The 19,538-nt window shown below is 44.4% G+C and overlaps 1 protein-coding gene across 2 annotated transcripts; it reads right to left on the reverse strand.

The window, feature by feature from the left end:
* On the reverse strand, positions 1-19,284 carry LOC115402130 (zinc finger protein DPF3). Of its 2 annotated transcripts, XM_030110578.1 has the most exons (12): positions 19,169-19,284; positions 11,420-11,580; positions 9,400-9,507; positions 6,331-6,464; positions 5,892-5,987; positions 5,694-5,766; positions 5,249-5,290; positions 4,380-4,517; positions 4,146-4,274; positions 992-1,104; positions 534-615; positions 1-378 (listed from the first exon to the last, which is right to left on the reverse strand). In XM_030110578.1, exons 1-12 carry the CDS (start codon positions 19,198-19,200, stop codon positions 311-313), a joined length of 1,176 nt encoding a protein of 391 aa, XP_029966438.1. In that variant the 5' UTR covers positions 19,201-19,284; the 3' UTR covers positions 1-310. The 2 variants fall into 2 exon arrangements, with proteins under 2 accessions (XP_029966438.1, XP_029966439.1); XM_030110579.1 differs by lacking the exon at positions 5,249-5,290.
* Between the last annotated feature and the right edge of the window lie 254 nt (positions 19,285-19,538).

A 19,538-nucleotide genomic window follows, 5' to 3' on the forward strand; every position in this document is an offset into this window, starting at 1 on the left:
CTTTGGCTTTTTTTTTTTTTCTTTTTTTTTCTGCCGTCCGCTAAATGGTGAGGTAGAGAAATGACTGAATAATGGCAAAGCTGCTGTTCGCTGACTCGCCGTCAAGACTTCACACTGATGGCGTCCGCATGTGTCGAGTGTCCGCGTGGCGACATGAGAGGTAGTGGACGTCTGTGCCCTGAGCCTGCTAATGCACTGGAGCATGGCTGAACGTGTGTGTGTGTGAGTGTTTGACGGTCTCAGAGAGTTAATGTTAGAAACATATATGTGTGTGTGTGTGTGTGTGTGTGGAGGTCTTTCCAGGGCTTTATTAGGCCTCTCCGTAGGCCGAGGCTTTGTCTTTCAACAAGTCCAGACACAAGTGGCAGCTCCAGCTCCCTGCAGAGAGAAAGACAGAGGCTCAAATCGGTGCTTCTTCCATATATAGCCTTCGTCTGTAGTCATCCTCACGCATGCAGAGCGCGACATGTGTGTATAGTATCGCTGCGGCGGTGTTTAGTGAAAGCCCCGAGAGAGGCTCTGTGCTGCGGTACCTTCGGGAGGCTGGGTCATCGGCGGCTTCAGGCAGTACATGTGGTATCCTCTGTCGCAGTCGTCGCAGAACAGCAGCTGGTCCTGCAGGAGAAGCGCAGAAAAGCAGGAGTTTGTTAAGACGTGCCTGAACAACTCGGTAAAGCATGAAAAAACAGTTCATCACAATACTCACAGCCTATAATCAAGAGCTGTTCAAAAGACTGACTCTGTGGCTTATTTTTTATACTTTGTAGGCATTAACGAGATATGAATTCATTGCAAACATTTTATGTTTAGCTTGCTTGTTTTTGCTGAGTTCTATGCAGATGTCTATTTTCAGTCTCAGTGAAAGTCTCAAAGAAGAAGCTCGCGTGTGAAAACCGAACAAAAAAACAAACCGGTTTCGCTAGTCCAAAGTGAGAACTGACGTTTGTGGGGATGATAATGATTGGACGAGACCTCCTTATCCGATACGTACATCGTTCTCCGAGGTGCCACACAGGCTGCAGGACTTGCACTCGATGCACTGCCACTGGTACGTCCTCACCGCCTGCATCATGTTGTCTGTGAACTGCAGGCAGGTCGGGTGTCCTGCGACGGCACGAGATAACAAAGGAAAGGGAGAAAGAGCGGGTTTCAAGACGTGTGAAAGGAATATGATCATTTAACTGCAGCAGATTAAAACTCTGCAATCTCATTTTGTTTTTTCTCAAGAACTATTTTTTCATAAATATCACCACTTGACAAGAATCCTTTATTCCCCAATAATACCCTTTTCACCCTGCATTCAAATTTCTCCTTTTCAAAGGACCAAGCTATGCATGTGCGTGCGTCTCAATTTGTATATGTAAATGTATATTTCTTTGTGCACAACGACATTTGCGTGTCTGCGAGGATGTTCGTTGGTGTATGGCGCCTGCACCAGTCTTCAGAGCTGAACGGTGTGTATTTTCATCCATTCGTGCATGATACTGCTTTGACATGTGTTTGGTGTGTGTGATTCGTGTGTGTGATTCGTGTGTGTGTGTGTGTGCCATCAACCACCTGTAAACGTCTCTGCCTTCCCTTCCAGACACGCAGGTAGACACTCTGCGGTCTGTGTGAGCTACTTTTTGTTGAACCAGGATCTAACCAGGCTTCATGTTACACTGAACATCACAAAGACATTTCTAACGATCGTTCTACTCAGTGTTATGAAGGCTTTTTAGCTCAGGAGGTGAGGAGAGAGAGAGAGAGACAGAGAGAAAGAGAGAAAGAGAGAGAGAAACTACTGGTCTCAAACATATTTGGAGTGTGTGGATTGTATCAGATACACACTGATCTAACTGAACAGAAAGATTTTGCAGTGTAAATACAAATGTGAGAACTAGCATGAATTATACACACACAAATCTGTGGAGCTTTTCCAAATCTCAAACACAATCATCAATATGCATAGGCAAACTGACACACACACACACACACACACACACACACACACACACACATAAAGAAAGTAAATAAGCAAATAAGAAAAAGGGAAAATCATGCAAGAACAGTCAAGATCTATTTTGTTTAACTTCAAATAAAACTAAAACTGTATCAACACATAAACTTGGTATATTGAGGTAAAGTATCTACGACTTGTTGGATTTCGTGTGTCCGACAGCAACACAATGCTGTCACCATAGTGATCACAGTGTCGATGTCAATGGGAAGTCAATGAGCCGTGAATGAACCACAATCCTCGATTCATGTCTGGAAAGATGCCAAAGACACTGATCAGCCTCTAATGAGTGAAAAAAAAAACAAAAAAAAAACCAAATGACAGTGGAGCAGAGTTAATGCGGTGAGACGGTCGAGCTGCTGCTTGTGGACAGGAAACGGGTTGTGGCCGTTTGAACGGATTAACTTTAACTGACGTTCGCCGACAGCAGGCGACACCATGAGCGCTTCTCGTCAGCATCTACAGATAAAAGTCATCCAGACAGACAGCGAGGCGCGATGGGGTGGTGACTGGCTCTTACCTCTCATCTCCCTGCTGTCTTTGGGGTGACTCACGAGTCCGTGTGCATCCCTTCCCCTGCTACGTCTTTATTTGTTGTGAAAAGGTTTTGATAGTTGCTTCTTATTTTCTATAATCTCTCCTGTGAGCTTGATTATCTAATGCAAGCAGAATATTACAGTTTGTTATTGAGATAAGAATTTTTGAATCCAATAAAAAGAATAAATCACTGTATCCAAGAGAAAAAAAAAATCTTCCCAGAAGAAGCTTCATGTATAAACAAAAACAACTCTTCCAGAGGTTTAAAATAGTCCCTTGACTTTTCAGAAATGTCTTCAGGACGAGTCTCTGGAGTCCATGACGAGTCTTCAGTTTTCCATTGTTCCCTCAATCGTAACCTTTAATCAGAGAATCTCTCCGTGAGGACGCCCCGTCTTCAGCCGTCTGACAACCAAATGTCTTCCGCCTCTGCGTCTTCGAAGCCATGAAACGTGGAGGCCTCGCTGTCGGACGCGCTGCCGAACAACTCCTCAAGAGCGCTCGGCTTCCTCCCATCCTTCTTCACTCCTCCTCTTCCAGCTACCATGAAAACATCAGCGTCAGAGCAACACAGACACAGGCCACAAACGTCAATCCAAAACATCGCGCTCAACCCAACACTCTGTGATCGGACTGCGGCGGATTCAAGAAAACGGACTTGCTGAGATTTCCCAGCGATGCGTCTTCTGGGCAAGTGTTGGGAGAAGAAAAGGGGCCGTAGGGTGATGCATGGAAACCGAGTAACAAAGGAGTGAAGGCATGTCGTCTGAAAGCAGAAGTCCTGACGGATGGGCGAGGCAGACATGGAGGAGCATGCAAGATGGAAGCAAGCAGCAGATCCTGAGAGATTCACATGAAAACTCTGGAAGTCTGACGATCTGTGAGGCTCATTGAAAACCCATTGAAAAGACGTTGAGGCAAGCTGGATGATTTCTTCACTGAACACCAAAAATAACCTGACATGAACACACAGCAACGGGTAAGTTTCACATTTGGCTCATATCAGGACTTTAAAGGTCTTAGATGCTGCACAATTTTTGATAATTCCAAAGAATCCTCTCCGAAAAAAATTGTTTGATTATTTTGTGAGTGATGCAAAATCCTAAACTGCATTACATTTATAAACCACTTCAGAAACATGGTAAAAAAAATTGACAAAGAAAAAGAGAAACAGCGCAAGAAAGCAAAGAACACACACAAACAAGGCTGTGGAGAAAAAGAAGTAAAGAAAAACAAAATGAGATGAATAGCAGACAAAAAGTAGAGTGTGATTCCAGCAGATTTTGCCATCTGTTTTTAATAGAATCTTGTTACAATAAGGTTTGTGAGGAAACCTCAAACGTGATGTAAGATTCCCACTTACCTTGTCGACAGAAATACAGGTTTAAGGTCTGGTGACATTTGCACCCTTCTCCATCAACTTCACACAACACACTCAATATAATGCAATTGTGGGGCCAACTAATTTGGCTGGCAAACTCATGTACTCAGTTATGCCGTGACAATCCAAATGACCGGTGTCGAAAAGCGAATAAACATACGACGATCACGTCCATTTTATTGTCTTTTCTAAGTGTCTTCTCGACTGGAAAGCAGACGGAGCACTCACCAGAGCGGCCGCAGTCGGAGCAGGACACCAGCTCCTCGGCCTGCCCCGTCTTCCTGTTGGAGTCCTGGTCTCCCAGGCAGAAGTCACAGTAGTCGTTGGGGATAATGGCGCCGTCTGGGCCCTTCTGGGCTGCGAGCGAGAATATGAACATGTACAAATAAATAAATAAATAAATACTTTATGCATTATAATATCAAATTGATTGATTTGATTAAATTCCAGCAGAGGTCTTACGTTTGTGGTTGTCGGAGCTGTGCGGAGGAGACGGAGCCATCTCCGTCTCCTTCTCTTCCTCGCCCTCCTCCTCCGCCAGGTGGGTGTGGGTGTAGTGGTAGCTCAGGCCAGGCCGGTTCTTGTAGCGCTTTCCACAGACTACAGATAAAAAAAAGCGGCACAGGTACCATCAGAATCAAGCAGGAGTGTGACACAGGAATCATGGATTTTCTTGTTGGGAAGCAAAAATACGACTGTAGGTTTAATAATCTCCTTCAAATCCGACAGCGAAGTGAGAATGAGTTAAAATATAACTGATAAAGATGACACAAGAGACACACAGCGAATGTAAAATCAGGCATTTGATTGGACAAAACTATTTTGACTACCTACTGACACGCTGGCTTGTCAAGGTTTCATCTAAGTATTTTGTTTTTTCAGTGAGCACATGGAGCCGTAGCCATTATAGAAGTTCTTCATCTCGCAGCTCACCAGCACGCTCCTGTAGCTGTCGCTTTTCATTAGCCTCATTGTTTCGATTCAAAATGCGTCCAGTTATACTCCCCAGACCCTCTCAGTGTGAACACTTCTGCAATGGCTACCCATGAGAGTCACGCCACATGCACGTCTCCCCGCCGCGTCAGCTGAACCGCCGCCCGAGCGTCGTCCGGCGCATGCTTTGCGACGAGAGCAAGCATGGGGGCGCGCGGCGTTAGCGTTAGTGTCATGCAGTGCTTTTGTCGGAGCAGCCTGGACTAGCGTAAAAGCGTTTGTAAAGCAATGCAGCGGTGCGAAGAAATTAGCATTCAGCCAGCCATTCCCACAACAGGCGCCCCTTTTGATGTATTTCCCCCTAAATAAAAAGACAAGATGGCGACAGGTGCAGATACCTTCTTCAGCCTTTTTTGAGTTAAACTTTTGTTTGTATCTATCTGGAACAGAGGAGACACAAAAAGCAAAACAATAACGGAAAAGACAGATCAAGACACAAAAATGAGGATGAGATCGGTTTGTTTGGCGGCTCGGTCATATAGTAGCGTCTCTATCACATCCCCATGGCAATCCATTCTTTCCTGGACTCTGTCCAGGTACATAAGTGGCATGCTAGTCAGGGCTGAGATAACAGCAAACTCTTTTTCTTCATGCTGCAGAGGACTGCAGAGGAACAGACAGAGAGAGGGCTGTCACCAGAAGATGAAGGGAAAACACTTTATCCTCCCCTAACCGTTAAAACTAAGGAGCTCTGTCGCTTTCAGGAAAAGCAGGTAACGTACAAACTAATGGCGCCGATCACAGGATGGCGCTGTAAACGGAGCAAATTTAGTTTTTCCTTACTGTCACAGACGTAAGGTTTATCCTGGTCGTCCGTGTTCGCAGGCTCTGTCCTTCTGCGACTTGATCCTCTGTTCTGGAAGCAAACACAGCAGATAATATGTCTGAAATCATACTTTAATCAATTATTTTCAATAGATTTTTTTTCCTCTATCATATAAAAAATATATATAAGCACCAGCTTTAGTGTTTGACACTCACTTTGCCTCTGTTTCTGTTCTTTCTCTTCGGAGTGTCTATTTCAAAATCGTCGTCGTCGTGGTAGCTGTCCCCGTTTTCTTCTGCCTCCAGGACTCTCTGCAGAAAAATAGAATTATGTGAAGGTGTCAGGCGGAGCGGTGATGGAGTGGCTGACACGCTTGCCTCACAGTAGGAATCTCTAAGGCTCAATTCTGGGCTTGGATTAGACTGACACTATTGACAGAAACATATCGCCCGTGTACAGTACTAGTTATTTCAAAAATGTTGCATTTACCCTGAAGACAGAGGCCTGTGCATTCTGAAGACATTTCCAAAAAGAGCCACTTTGATTTTGAATGTTGCAGCTGTGCAACTTTTCAACAAGTTCGGCTTTAAAAAAACAGTGAAAAAAATACTGTTTTTGTGAGATCGTTTCGATAAAGCTGATTTGCTCGTATACCTGTATTTCCAGCAACGTCTCCTCTTCCTTCGTGATGCTGTTTTTTTTCTCCAGCAGACTGTCGCCCCTCAGGAGGGCCTCCAAGGCCGTGGCCTCCCCCGGCGGTCCCTCGCGCTTGGGGGCCAGCTCTGCTTCTAAAGAGAGGAAACAGGAGAAAGTAACAGAAAAGAGCGATTGAGGTGTGTGTATCTGCATCGCATCGCCAGCCGAGTGTGTTACGAACTGTGGATTCACAGCTTTTCTTCATAAAAACGTCCGTTTCAGGAAATCGTTCAGCTTCACCGTTTTCAGACCGACACCAAGCTGGGAAGAAGTTGTTCTTTCATACACTTCAGAAATGTGAAGACGTGTCCTGCATGAGCCACAATCACGCCCAGACCTCGTGTCGAAATATTTATATGACTCTGCATTATTTTTTAATCGAGCTGCTCTACTTTCCATGCCGTTTTGTGTGTCATCCTGCTGCTGACAGAGTGAATTCAACACGCATGTCCATGCTAAAATGCTTAAATGCTACCTCATAAATAAAACACGTGATTTTAAAACCCTGCAGAAAACAAAGAGGCGGGAAGTGGCGATTCCGCGTCAGGCCCAGGCTCGTAACAGTTCAGTCCACTTTTACTGCTAAAGCTCTGAGCGTACGGCTTTTTGCAGTTATTCTATCTAGAAAGCACTTTCCCGAGGCTCGGTTTCTTGCGAGCGGCTCAGTAATTTAGACATAATTACCATAATTCCACTCTGCCAAAGCAGGCAACGCAGAGCCAAGTTATCAGTAACAGTGTGGACATTGTATAAATGTTTCCCCTCCATGGCCGTTTTGGAAAAACTGTAAAGTGGGAAAAAAAAAACAGACTCAACGTCAACCTGAAGCAAACATGTCAGGTGTGCAGCGTTATATACTTTTAGATTCATATATTTTTGTTTAATTTTTTGACTTGTCATTTTGCTTTCTTTCCTGTCGGCTTCATACTTCTTTTACGCTCTTTTCATTTCCGTGGAGATGAACTCGCTGCAGCACCGACTCTCCTCGCTCCCCTTTGAACTCTAATACCAGGATGAAAACACAATGAAGGCGCAGATGAGATAAGAGAGGCAGCGAGCGGCGGCACGTCTGCAGACAACAGAGGAAGCTGACTGAATGCAGAGCAGCATCTTCCTCCTCCTCCTCCTCCTCTCATTTCTTTGTGGGTTTGACTTCTGCGCCTTGTCAGTCTTTTTGCTCCGTACACTGAATCCCACCTTGATTTCCTTTGCTCCTCTTTGTATCCTTTCCTTTCATGCCCGTGAGACGCCTCATGTTTTCTTTGACAGGGTTTTTTTTTTGTTGTTTTACCTCCATCAGCAAAAAAAGCTTCTTATAAAGGAACGCCAGCGCTTATGCAAACCCTATTGATCTGAACCGACTTGGAGTTTTCATCTAGCAGGTCGCTGTTTTTTTCTTTTCTTTTTTTTCACATGAGCAGAGTGTTTCTCTCATATCGATTTCTCTTCTTTGTTCCTCAAGTCTAGACTTTAAAATTCTTCTTTTAAGCTTATAACAACCACGCCGTTACCAAACCAGGAGATGTTTGTCTCATTGTTGTGTCGAAGTGCTGCTTATTGGAGCTTTCAGCTATCAAGCTCCTTTCATAAGGAACCAGCTCCTCCTTTCAATTTACAGGTCGAACATGGTTTTTTACTTTGAAGATCAGACTTAAAACCTGCCTTTTGGATAAAGCCTAGAGAGCAGGATGAATCTTCTCAGTTTAGGGTTTAATATTCACAATAATAACTCACATTTAAGCTAAGAATCTGTAGTTTGAAAGTTCACCTCTGAGAGAAACAACTTTTTCTTCATATTTAAATGTAGAATCATGACTAAGCTCCTTATTAATTATTTTCAGAATATGTTTATTGTGAGTCTTTTACCTCCTACTTGTTCAACAAGAGCAAAGTTAGATGACTTTTTAAACATGCGTTGCAAAACAAGCAGATTTAACAAACTGACTAAAGCAAAATGGCTTCATAGAAGCAGATTCTGAAGTGAACTGGAGCATGGAGAAAACAAAAAAGTGAGAGAGGGATCTGAAAACAAGGAATTAAAGATTCTTTCGGTGTAACCTTGTGGCACGGCCTGCATGTATCCACACGGAGACAATCCTCTCTTTTCAGGAAGCATTAAATAAACATAAAGCATTTGCTGAAGCCAGGGAGGGCAGAATTTACATTCCTCTGTCATGTTTTGATAGATATCTAGGCCAAACTGCACAATTGGGTGTCTGAAAAACAAAGTTGAGGAGTTTTTCTCTTTTGCTTTCAGCCTTTTCAACTTTAGTGCAGCTCTCGATTTTTATTTTACCCCTTCACGTTGTTCAGTAGACTGAATGGTTGTTCCGTTGCTTATTTTTCCAGAGACCCCGTCCCCTCTGCTTAAAGCAGAATCTGTCTGAGCAGGAAAACTCTGCAGTATTATATTACATCTGGAAGACAGCGAAAAGGAAACAATGGAGTCGAAAAGCAGAAACAAAGACCGGCCTTTACTTCCACCCGTTATCGGGTTCCTGGGGCATTCCTTCCCAAAACCCCCCCCCCCCCCCCCCCAACACACATACTGTATGCGTGCATGGATGCACATAAAAAAACACACACACACTTCCACCTCATAAGACTCACTTACATTGTAATGCCTCATGGACAAATGATTATAGAGGCCCAGTCAGGGTGCTCCTGCTGCAGCGGGGAGCAAGAGTCATGTGTACGTGTGTGTGTGTGTGTGTGTGTGCGTGCGTCTCTACAGCCACAGAACAGTGAGAAGGGGCATTGATTCAAGGAGGAGAATGAACCTGGAGACCTGGCGAGAGCGACTGGCTAACCAGAGCCAGATGGCCAGATAGCGAGCGTTTCGGCTCCACAACAGTCCCAAACAAAATACATAGATCAGGGTCGCAGCTGGAAACTTAACCCTAAAACAACAACATGCAGTGGCTGCAGTGACTTTTAATGTGCAACTGTGGATCGGTACTGCTGTGTCCGCTGTGATTGAGATGCTTTTCTGCATGTGTGTGTGTGTGTGTGTGTTGCTTGTCTCACCGAGGCGAAGCTCGCACAGGCGGAGCTGTGGATCCAGGGGAGGGTGGAGTCGCCTCTTCTTCCTCCAGCATCGAGCAGGGTAGGTATACATCTGTCCTGCTGCCTGACCTGGACACACACGCAGGTGTGTATAACACAACACACGAAGATTTTTATCAACCATGCATGGTGATTATTTAACAAACCACAAACAAAGCATACATTGACTTTGTTTAACGTGTGCTGTGGCCTTTAATCATACTCCATCATTAGAAGACAGAGATGAGGGGAAAGGACAGTTTTTATGTCTGCATGAGCAGAGAGAGAGAGAGAAAAAAAAATCTAAACAGGGAGGGGGCAGGGATAAGCCCAGAATAAATGCATATAATGTGTGCTAGGTCTGCCACAAAGTATAGGGTGTGGCCTGAAGGGCTTTGCATACAAGATGGAGCGCAGGCTATTTGTGTCCGGCTCTCGGTAAAGAGCGGATTGTTCCCTCCGGCTGTACAGACAAACCAGATGTGCATAACGCATTCTGACTGCCTGTTTCAGGATAAATCAGCAAGTGGGAGCTCATAAAACATCCAGAGGAAGGGATGACGGGATTTTTTTGTTATTGAGGAAGGAGATTCAGAGAATTTGTCCTTCATACCTTAATGTATGCTGGCAACAATATTCTAAACTGTTTTTTACTTTTTGATTTTTACTATCAATACCACTCTCTGGTCCACGAAGTGCATATAATAACATATCACAAGGTGGCTTTCTGGAGTCAACTCTGATTTCCCACCAGGCTCAGTTGAACAACTTCTATAAAACCACTAAATATTTTTCAACCAGCAGTTTATACAAGACGTCACTTAGTGAAATTCAGAGTGGCTGATAATCGCCCCTCCTCGCAGTGCATTGGGTTATTTCTTGACCTTGTCAACCTTGTCAGATTGTGGCCGACCACAGTTTGAATTCCAGTTGCGGCAGGAAGAGCATCTGGCTGAAAAAGCTGCCACATTTACAGTGGAAGTTGCAACGACTGACAGCGGAGGCCCTTGTCAAAGGAAGTGGCGAACCGGCTAAAATTAGAGGCATAATGAAAAGTTTTGCCCCTCTGTTCATAAACTGATGTGATTTTCATTATTGCGCGTCTCGCTGCTTCTAATAATAACATGTATGTTCATTAAGGACTCAGTAACAGAACCACGTGATATCAGTTAAACCTGTGAGACGCAATATGTTGAGGATCACAATTTGATGTGCAATGAATAAATAAACACCTGAGCGCGTGATGTTAATTGCTTTGTGCATTGGGATTTGCAATTCCAGTTTTTACGAGCTGCAATTATGTCGTGTTTGTTTTGCTTTATTCATTTTTTTAACCACATCTTTCTGTTGTTTCCACCTACAGCAGCGTTTCAGAAACGGAGCAGTTCCTGACTTTTAATAATCCTGAAATTGCTCTTCAGCTAGCAGAAAGGATAAAACACGCCAGCATTTTTATATAAAATAAATCCAATGAAAAAACATGTCAAAGGAACCAAGGCGATGCTAACTTCGAGGTTGGGAAGCAGTATGTTGACTAAACGCTCTCTTTCCCCTGACATGTCCTCTTTTCACATACTGTCCGACACAAACAGGGGTTTTTTTTCCAAGTAAATTCATGAAAATGTCTCGTTTAATTGTTCATTAAGTATTTAAAGTGACTGGAACTCGGCACAGAAAACAATGGTACTTTGTTGCCTTGCTCCACTGCACTGGCAAACGCAGAGCAGACGCTGGAGGCTCGTGAGAAGCCGTTTCAGCATTTAAGGATATGGAATAAATGCTCCAGCAGCTTGCCACAGACGCTCAGAGCAGCACAGCCTCTCATCTGCCCACAAAATGTCAAAGAGAAAATGTTATAATCCAAAAGAACTGAAAAAAAAAACAGTCTTCCCCACTTATGGCGAAGGATGAGGCAGAATGTAAAGAGCCATCGACTCTTAAAACGCAGATGTGTGTTTTCTTTGTGTTACTGATGCTTCTCAGCCTCTGCGGTCTTCCTCACCTGGCTGACGGTGGCGCTTCTCCATCCAGATGTAGCAGTTGTTCTGTGCCACGCCGGTCTGCGAGTCCAGGAAGGGCATGCGCACGCTGCGTTCGGCGCAGAGCCGGGCATTGTAGTTCCGGCAGTGTTCGATGGCCTCCTTGTAGAACTGATCGCCGAGCCTGAGCACAGGTAGAGGAAGGGAAACCATCTTGCACTCAGTAAAACGCAAACTCTCCACGTTCTGGCCCCCGATCATCTGGCAACCGCTGCATAAATCAAAAGCAGCATGAAAGCTGAGGAGCTAAAGAGAAATGCCAACACAAGATGAGAACAATGTGGGCAAGCCTACAGGAAACGATGATGAATCCTGCGAATCGGAGAATTGCTTCATCCTATCAAACTGATCGATGGGCGCAGGCACACAGACGCACACACACACAAACACACACACTGCCAACCGACAAGGCGGCATAAATCAGGAGGCGAGCCATCGATAATCTCAGCGGCCTCGGTCTGGACTGGAGGCAGGGGTTTTGCAGCTTAGATCGTTAGAAGCCGTCAAAACAAACCCGGATTAGCTCACTTTTACAGAAGATTAAAAGCCTTGGCAAAGGAGCCACATTTTAAAGGAGGCTTTCTTCTCGCGGAGGAATGTTTCAGTGACGAAGAGGTCAAACATGCTTTACTTCTTTTTAAATGACACCAGAAGGGCCACAGTTCCTCCAGAGCCGCAGGATAACGTCTCCTGCTCTGTTTATGTGTCTCCCGGCCCGTCAGCCGTCGCTCTCCCCCCCGGCCGGGCGGTCTGCAGATACTCTGCACAGATATGTAAAGAATGCCAAGCTGGACAAAGACCAGCACTCTGGTCACACTGAATCTCACAAAGATGTGCAGTGTTTGGAGACGGAGGGAGCGGAGAGTGGATGAAGTATTATAAGTGTTTGGGGGGGAGGGGAGGGGGAGGTGAGACAGGTACGGGGAGGAGGAGGGAAAGGGGTGGAGGGTTACATAAGAGGAGAGGCATGAAGAATGAAATATAACAATGAATAAGATGAATAGAAAGGGAAACTATAGACAGGAGTTTAAGTTCTCCGTCTGACAGCTGCTTTACATTTCAAGACTTCGGTGGTTTTCTCTGTTCTCAGACTCACCTGATAGCTCGACTCTTACTCAGGATTGTAAGTTAACTCTTAAACGGGGCTCAATACAACATTTGGAAATGAATGAAACTCCCTCTGAGGAGTCATTGAAAGATAAAAACACCAAGGGTACAATCAACATGTACATTTTACACATTAATGAGTGCTTCTATCCCCCAGTAATTTGCGTGATTAGTCATATAAAGCATAATAGCCATCATTTTCTAGACTCTGCAGCTTTATTCTGTTGTACACTCGAGCACAAACGACTGCAGACTGATGTCAGAGAGGGTCACCTCTTCAAATGAAACGACAACCAGATGTGATTCCTGAAAGTCACAGCATCTGGATTAAAAAACAAACATTTAAAGGCATTTTATTCTGTGATATACAACCTGGCTTTCCAATCCTCACGGCGGTTAGAACTCAGCTGCAACGGCAGCAGTAACTCCTGCCTCCGTGTGCACCTTTAGGGCCACATGTATGACGTCTGGGCTTAAACGCATGTGGCGGTGCGAGCCGAGGTCTCCGCCGGGAGACCCACAGAAATGAAGAATGCAGCTGGTGCTTTTCGGCAACGCGTGTTTTCACAGACCAGGAGTCGCATTAATCCGGCCAAAACTGAATCTCCAGAAGAGACTTCCTGTCACGTAACTCACATTCCCAGAGGTAGAGTCCCATCTCTGCTGTCACTATCTGTTGGCTGGACTGGAGTGTGTGTGCACGTACATGTGTGCGTGTGCAGATCTGCGGGCATTTGTCCTCATCCTTCTTCCCTCATTTTCTTCCCGTCCCTGTGTCATCCTGTATCGCATGTATGCGTCTGTCCCATTTCCAACAACAAAGCGTCTGCGTAACGTCCCCGGGCGGCTTCATAAACTCTTACATAAGTGCGTGTTTGTGCATGCCTGTTTGCCGTGCATTTGTCCGTGCACAATATTCATTATGTGAGAGTAAAGGAACAGTTGGCACGAGTGTCTGGAAGACCATCGGAGCATGGCGAGAGAGTCTTCAGCACCGACAAAGCCACGGAGGCGACCATAGGAAACGGTGCTGCGCTCCCGTTTGGACCCATTAGTTGACTGTACTTCTGATCCCATTGATGGAGCTTACATAAGTTGAGCGTTGCAAGTCGGGCAAGGGGAACGCATTCCTGTTGGACAACAGCTTCCTGGATACTGATGGAATCTGCAGTTGCCGTGTGTGTGCGTGTGTGTGTGTGTGTGTGTGTGTGTGTGTGTGTGTGTGTGTGTGTACCACTATGATTTGTCTGAATTGCTCCCATACGAATACAGAGAAGCTTTGTGTACAATTGTTAATCTGTGGAGCGCAAAACACAGAAGCTCTGATGGGCTAAGTGTTGGTTAAAAAGAGGGGAGAGGAGATGAGGGAAGGACAGGCCCTTCTCTGCATTTCAGTCCCACCGCTTTACCCTGTTTATTTTACTACTCAAGCAGGTGTCCATGAATCATTTATTAAAAGAAAACCCCATTCACCAGCTGAAAAGGACAACTTCATTTGCTTTGAACTTGAAGTACTTCCATCTAGTCTAAAAAAAAACATCATGAATATTCAAGCTTACATTAAGTTCATCATTATATGATGAATCCATAACCCATCAGGTCCACACTGTGTGATTCACAGCCCGTCTTCTTCCTCTTCACCCAGGAGAATAATTCATCACTAATAGGGCCCACAAGTAGAAGCATAAATCAGCATTATTTTAAATCTCTCAACTCTATCTTTTTTCTTTGCGGCCTAAAAAAGTTAATTTTGACAAGAGAAACAGGTTCAAGACAACTGACCAAAATTATTTCAGTCCTTTTTCAAGCATAAACTTTCCAAAAGTAATGTCTTCTCAGACATACAGAATCAACACTTTTCTTTGTTTGTGTGATTGTTTATCACAACAAAGCGATCATAATGTCATATTCAGTTCCTGTCTGAGACTTTTTTTGCTGACAGGCGGTCTTTAGGCATTTTACCCTTTCTGAAGCCGATCAGTCATCTCCTGCCTCCTCTCTCGGTCTCCTCTTCCTCACACAAGCCACCTCCATCATGTTTATTTGTATTCTTTGTGTTAAATAAAACCAGATAAAAGAAAATCCCTGTCTGTTATGTCCTCCTCATCTGAAAAACACATGTTTTTCTCATTTTTCTTTATCAGCTAAATGCAGAGGTGAGGCCTCTTCTGAGAACATCACAGGAAGTTCATCGGATATTAAACACACTCTGCCACGGGACGTATAAAGCAACACACAAATCATGTAAAGATATTCTGTCTCACAGGAAAAAAACTCAGATAAAAGAATAGATCGGCAAAAATCCAGCATCTAATGCATAAACACCACTTGCCACAATTTGCCTCGCAGATGCACAAACTACACAACCACAAATAAAAGCAGGGACTCTACAACCTGTACATTATTTTAGAAGAGAAACCTTTAAATTAGGCTCTGTTCAAACTGTTAATATGGTGAGTGTTTTAGGAATTCAAATTGGATTATACCTGCTACATGGAAATGAACCACAATGTTTTAGGTGCACAGAAACCCAACGTGTAATTTAGTCTCATATGGTCTACCACAAAGTGATGCCACTAATTGGAATAACTTGGCTTTCAGTACAGACTGAGTGTGTGTCTGGGGGCCGGCATGTTCGCATGCATGTGTGCAGACTCCGGGGTTAGTGAGTGTGGAGCATAACTAAGTCAGTGTTACATTTTACTCTGTTGCTGCAATTACTGGCACTTTTCCACAGTAAAAAAATATAACACCACATGGTAAAACTATCATGAAGCGTTTTGAGACACTGTACACGGTGCACTTTCTCCTTTCCTGTCTTTTTTTAAACATAAGGGCTCAATAATGTATTTCAAATCATTGTTCAGTTTAAACATTTTGTGCAATACAGTGGAATGCTCTTAAAATACAAATCATATCAGCATATTGTAGTAAATTCTATTCAATATTTGGTGAGTGAAGTACCTGGAGAAAACTCAATGCACACTGGGAAAACACACAAAATCCACACAAAAAGCTGGACGAAAACTGGAGAGCCTTCGCTTTGAGACGAGAACGTTAAACCATGAGGTTGTTGCAGAAATATACAGTTCATATCGAATTGAGAAGAGTTTCCTGGAGTCTACATATTAACTGCAACAGTTCGACTGCCTGTTTTGATGTTGACTGCATGACCTCATTGAGACCACTGAGCACCAAGTAATGGAAAACAGTATAAACAAGTCGGTCTTTCTCCAAGTAGCAATCAGGAGGACGTGCAGGACTTCCCACTGATTTTTTTTTTTCTTTTTCTGTAGATAAGCCAACTGCAAATACATACATCTCTGAAGGAAACTCAGTGTCAGAGAATTATGGGGTTTAATCAGATATTTGACGTAAGATTGAAAAGAGAGATGCTGCTCGGCTTTGGCTCGGATTAAGAAAGGGGCCTGAGAGGAAGCGCGGGGAAGGGTAACAGCGTGTGGGTACTGATCGGTGTCTTGTGGCACTTTGTAGGCAGAGCATGAAGCAGAGCGGGGTTAGACGGAGAAGGAGGAGGAGGAGGAGGAGGAGGAGGAGGAGGAGGAGGAGGGGCCCAGGAGGCAGAATGGGAGGGCAGCGGAGATAAGGGGGGGGGGGGGTTCGATATGTCCTGGGGCACACGTGTTCCCTTTCAAACCCTGTCACACTCATTTTCTCTCAAACACACGGGTGTGTGTACGCACGGGCGCACCCGCACACGCACCCTTGTATGTGCACAAACAGACACACAAAGGGTGTAAAAGTGAAAGGTGCAGAGTGCAGCCCAAAAGACAAGGGGGGAAGGAGAGAGGCAGAGCGTGAGCTGAAGAGGAAAGGGTGTTGCAAGAGGGGAAACCCTGATTCAGATGCTCTTGCTGTTGTTGAACCATGGACTGGGGGGGGGGGGGGGGGGGGGGGGGGGGTGAAGGAGGAAAAACTGCAGACCGGGGGCTAGGCAATAACTCATTTCAAGTCAGTAAAGAACAGCAAAAAAGAAAAAAAAAACCCCTCCAAAAGATCATGTTTTATAGATGATGCTATATATGCCTTGCTATCTATGTGCCAAATGCAAGGAGTGCACATCAGCATCAGTAAGCAGAACACTGTGCCACTTGCATGTGCAGAATGGAAAATAAGATTGATCCCTGCATGGAGCTTTCTGTTGAAAAAAAAAAAAAAAAAAACGTTCCCGGCCATTTAATTCCCCATGCCTGGAAACCATTCCCGGACATTCCCATTCTTCGAGCTGAGACAGACAAAGGCCAGGGTTCGCTGCTGTGCCGAGGCTGGAGCATAAACGTATGCAGTCGGCCTAGAAGCAGCCAGACAGACACTCCTCCTTCGCCGCCCCCCCCCCCCCCCCCCTCAACCCACTTCCATCATTCACTCACGCTCACTGACACACAAACTGGGGGAGGGGTGCACGTCTACGCACGTCTGCAACAAAACACATGATTGAAACACACAACCTCAAATACATCAATAGCAACCCCCCCTCCTTCTTTCTCCACATCTCCTTTACATTCCCCGTAATCTCAGCCCACGTCTTCTTGATCCTTGTGCAAACACAAGCAAACCACTTCCCACCTGAGCTCTCATATTCATTATTCTCATTATTCATTATTTACCTAATGATAAGAAAGAAGGACAAGTGGGTGTGTAACATATTATGCACATCTCTGCATACGAATTGCAACGCTTATTTGAATACCTCTCATGTCAGCCTCTCATTAAGTCCCGTCCCACAAGGCCTCCCGGGTTTCAATCACAAAGAAGTCTTTGTAAAAATGAGAGTTTTAAATCATTCAAGTAAATATCCCTGGAAGCGGTTCAGAAAGCAAAGCGTACTTGCTGCCAGGTGCTGATGGTTATAATTCATCTTTCAGAGCATGAGCACTGGCAGCAGAGCAAGGGTTAGATTATTACCATGTCCTTATTGAGTGCATATGATTTACCGGCCACATCCTGAGGACAGATGAGAAGTCAGGCCCATTGTTTCAAACAAAGTGGATTCAAACCACTGAGCCGAGTGGAAAGTAAACCACAACACTTATTCCCATGGCTGCAAGTCATCTGTTACATGATATTGGCTCTTGCATTCCTACAGAATTTTATCATACAGTTTTCATTACAGTCCTCTCTCGCTCTTTCTTTCTTTTTGCTCTGGGTTCATGCCTGTTTTGGAGAGTGGGGTCTTTGCATTCAGTTGACACACATGCACATTGTTTTCTCTTTCTGTAGATATGAGAGGGGGGCCTGACTGAGAAAGCCCCTGCTGCACGTGAAGGGCAGATGGGACTCCTTCTATCCCTCCCTCTGCCCCAGCATCACTCTGCTTTTCTTTATATGCACCTCTCTCTTAACAGATGGACCCGGGAAAAATACTGGGACACTCATAATCTGCTGCTCTACATGCACAGTGGACACACAAAGGCAAAACACATACACCTACATTCTCTCCAGTCTAATCTGTTTTGATATGCAGCAGCTTAAATCCCTTTCCCCATCAAGTGCAGTTGTACAGTTACATTTTTTTTTTGCAATCAACAAAGATTTTCACAAAATAGGGGATTTAATACACTGTGGACTGAAGGAAAACCTCTAAATTTTAATGCTGAAGCACTGTTTCTAATCACGAAAGTCAATATCATGACTGCTCTGCTGATGACAGCGCTCGATGTGAGCTTAAATAATACATGAACTGTACAGAGAGAGAGAGAAACAGACTGCAAATCATAGCAATTCGACAAATCAAGTGCTATTTGCCTTATTTGTCAGTCTGATGCGTAAGATGAATATCCTCATAATAAAAGCATGGCATTTTGCGCAGTCCATTCCTTGAATAACTGTGTGGTCCATTTCACACAGCCAGAGATAAAAGCTGCTGTCAGCAGCATGAAAACAAACAAACATCCAGAAATATGTTCTGGAATAAAAGTTTAACCAAGTAATCCCACCAATATTCTGTTTAGATCACACTGCTGCATTAAAAGCTGTAAAGAAGCTACGTAACTGGGTATTTATGTATCGATCTTACAGCTCAGTCACCAATATAGTACACATTTAAAGTAGAAATGTATCCATACGTTACACCTATTTGCATAAACGGGAGATGATTCTATAACCCAACACACAATAACCCGCTGTGCATTGTATATATGAATCTGACAGACGCGCAGCAGCGCGCGCTCAATGCGCGCTTTGTGGCACCGCTTGCATGAAAACGTCCATGCAAATCGACGGGGTCAAAACCGACAAAGAGCCCCGCGTGCGAACTTCTATCAGGCGCATTCCAGAAATAAGATTGTTGACAACTTTTCTGGATGAGCGAAACCCAGAACGCACAAACGTGGATGTGGCGATTTTACGCGCGGAGATGGAGATGTTTTCCCTGCACGGCGTGCGCGCTTCCAGCGCTTTAATTACATTACTAAACAACAGCGAAAGGGTGGCGATACCTGAAGATACAGTGTCCAAGCGCAACTGAAAGGTGTTTGATTAGTGTTTCTCATCCAAAAGCGCGTTCAACTCCACGTGTACTTGATTCGCATTGGCAAAATCAAACAGACCACCACGGTAAAATTACACAAAAGGAATGTACTTACGATTTTAATGGATTATGAATGACAGTCGCCATTTTCCAGCCGGACTGTAACGTAATATTCCAAATCTCGGTGTAGTTTTGAGACCCCTATGAAAAAAACACAACAGCCAATGCGCTCCTGTGCACCGCGCTGCCTACCAATACAACACCAGCATGGAGACATTAGGCGTGGCCTCAGATAAATCTGTCAAAATTACCTTCCCAGACCCCAGACTGTGATCCTACTACACACAGACCTAATTTGGTCTAATTTCTTTCATTATAATCAGCGCAGAGTGCATCATATAATGGTGAGGGCGTTCTATAAATTGTTTTGTTTTGCGTTTTAATTTATATTTAGATTGAATCCGATAGTAAATAATTTGTTTTTC

The sequence above is a fragment of the Salarias fasciatus genome, chromosome 15, assembly GCF_902148845.1.
Source record: "Salarias fasciatus chromosome 15, fSalaFa1.1, whole genome shotgun sequence".
Lineage (NCBI taxonomy): Eukaryota > Metazoa > Chordata > Actinopteri > Blenniiformes > Blenniidae > Salarias > Salarias fasciatus.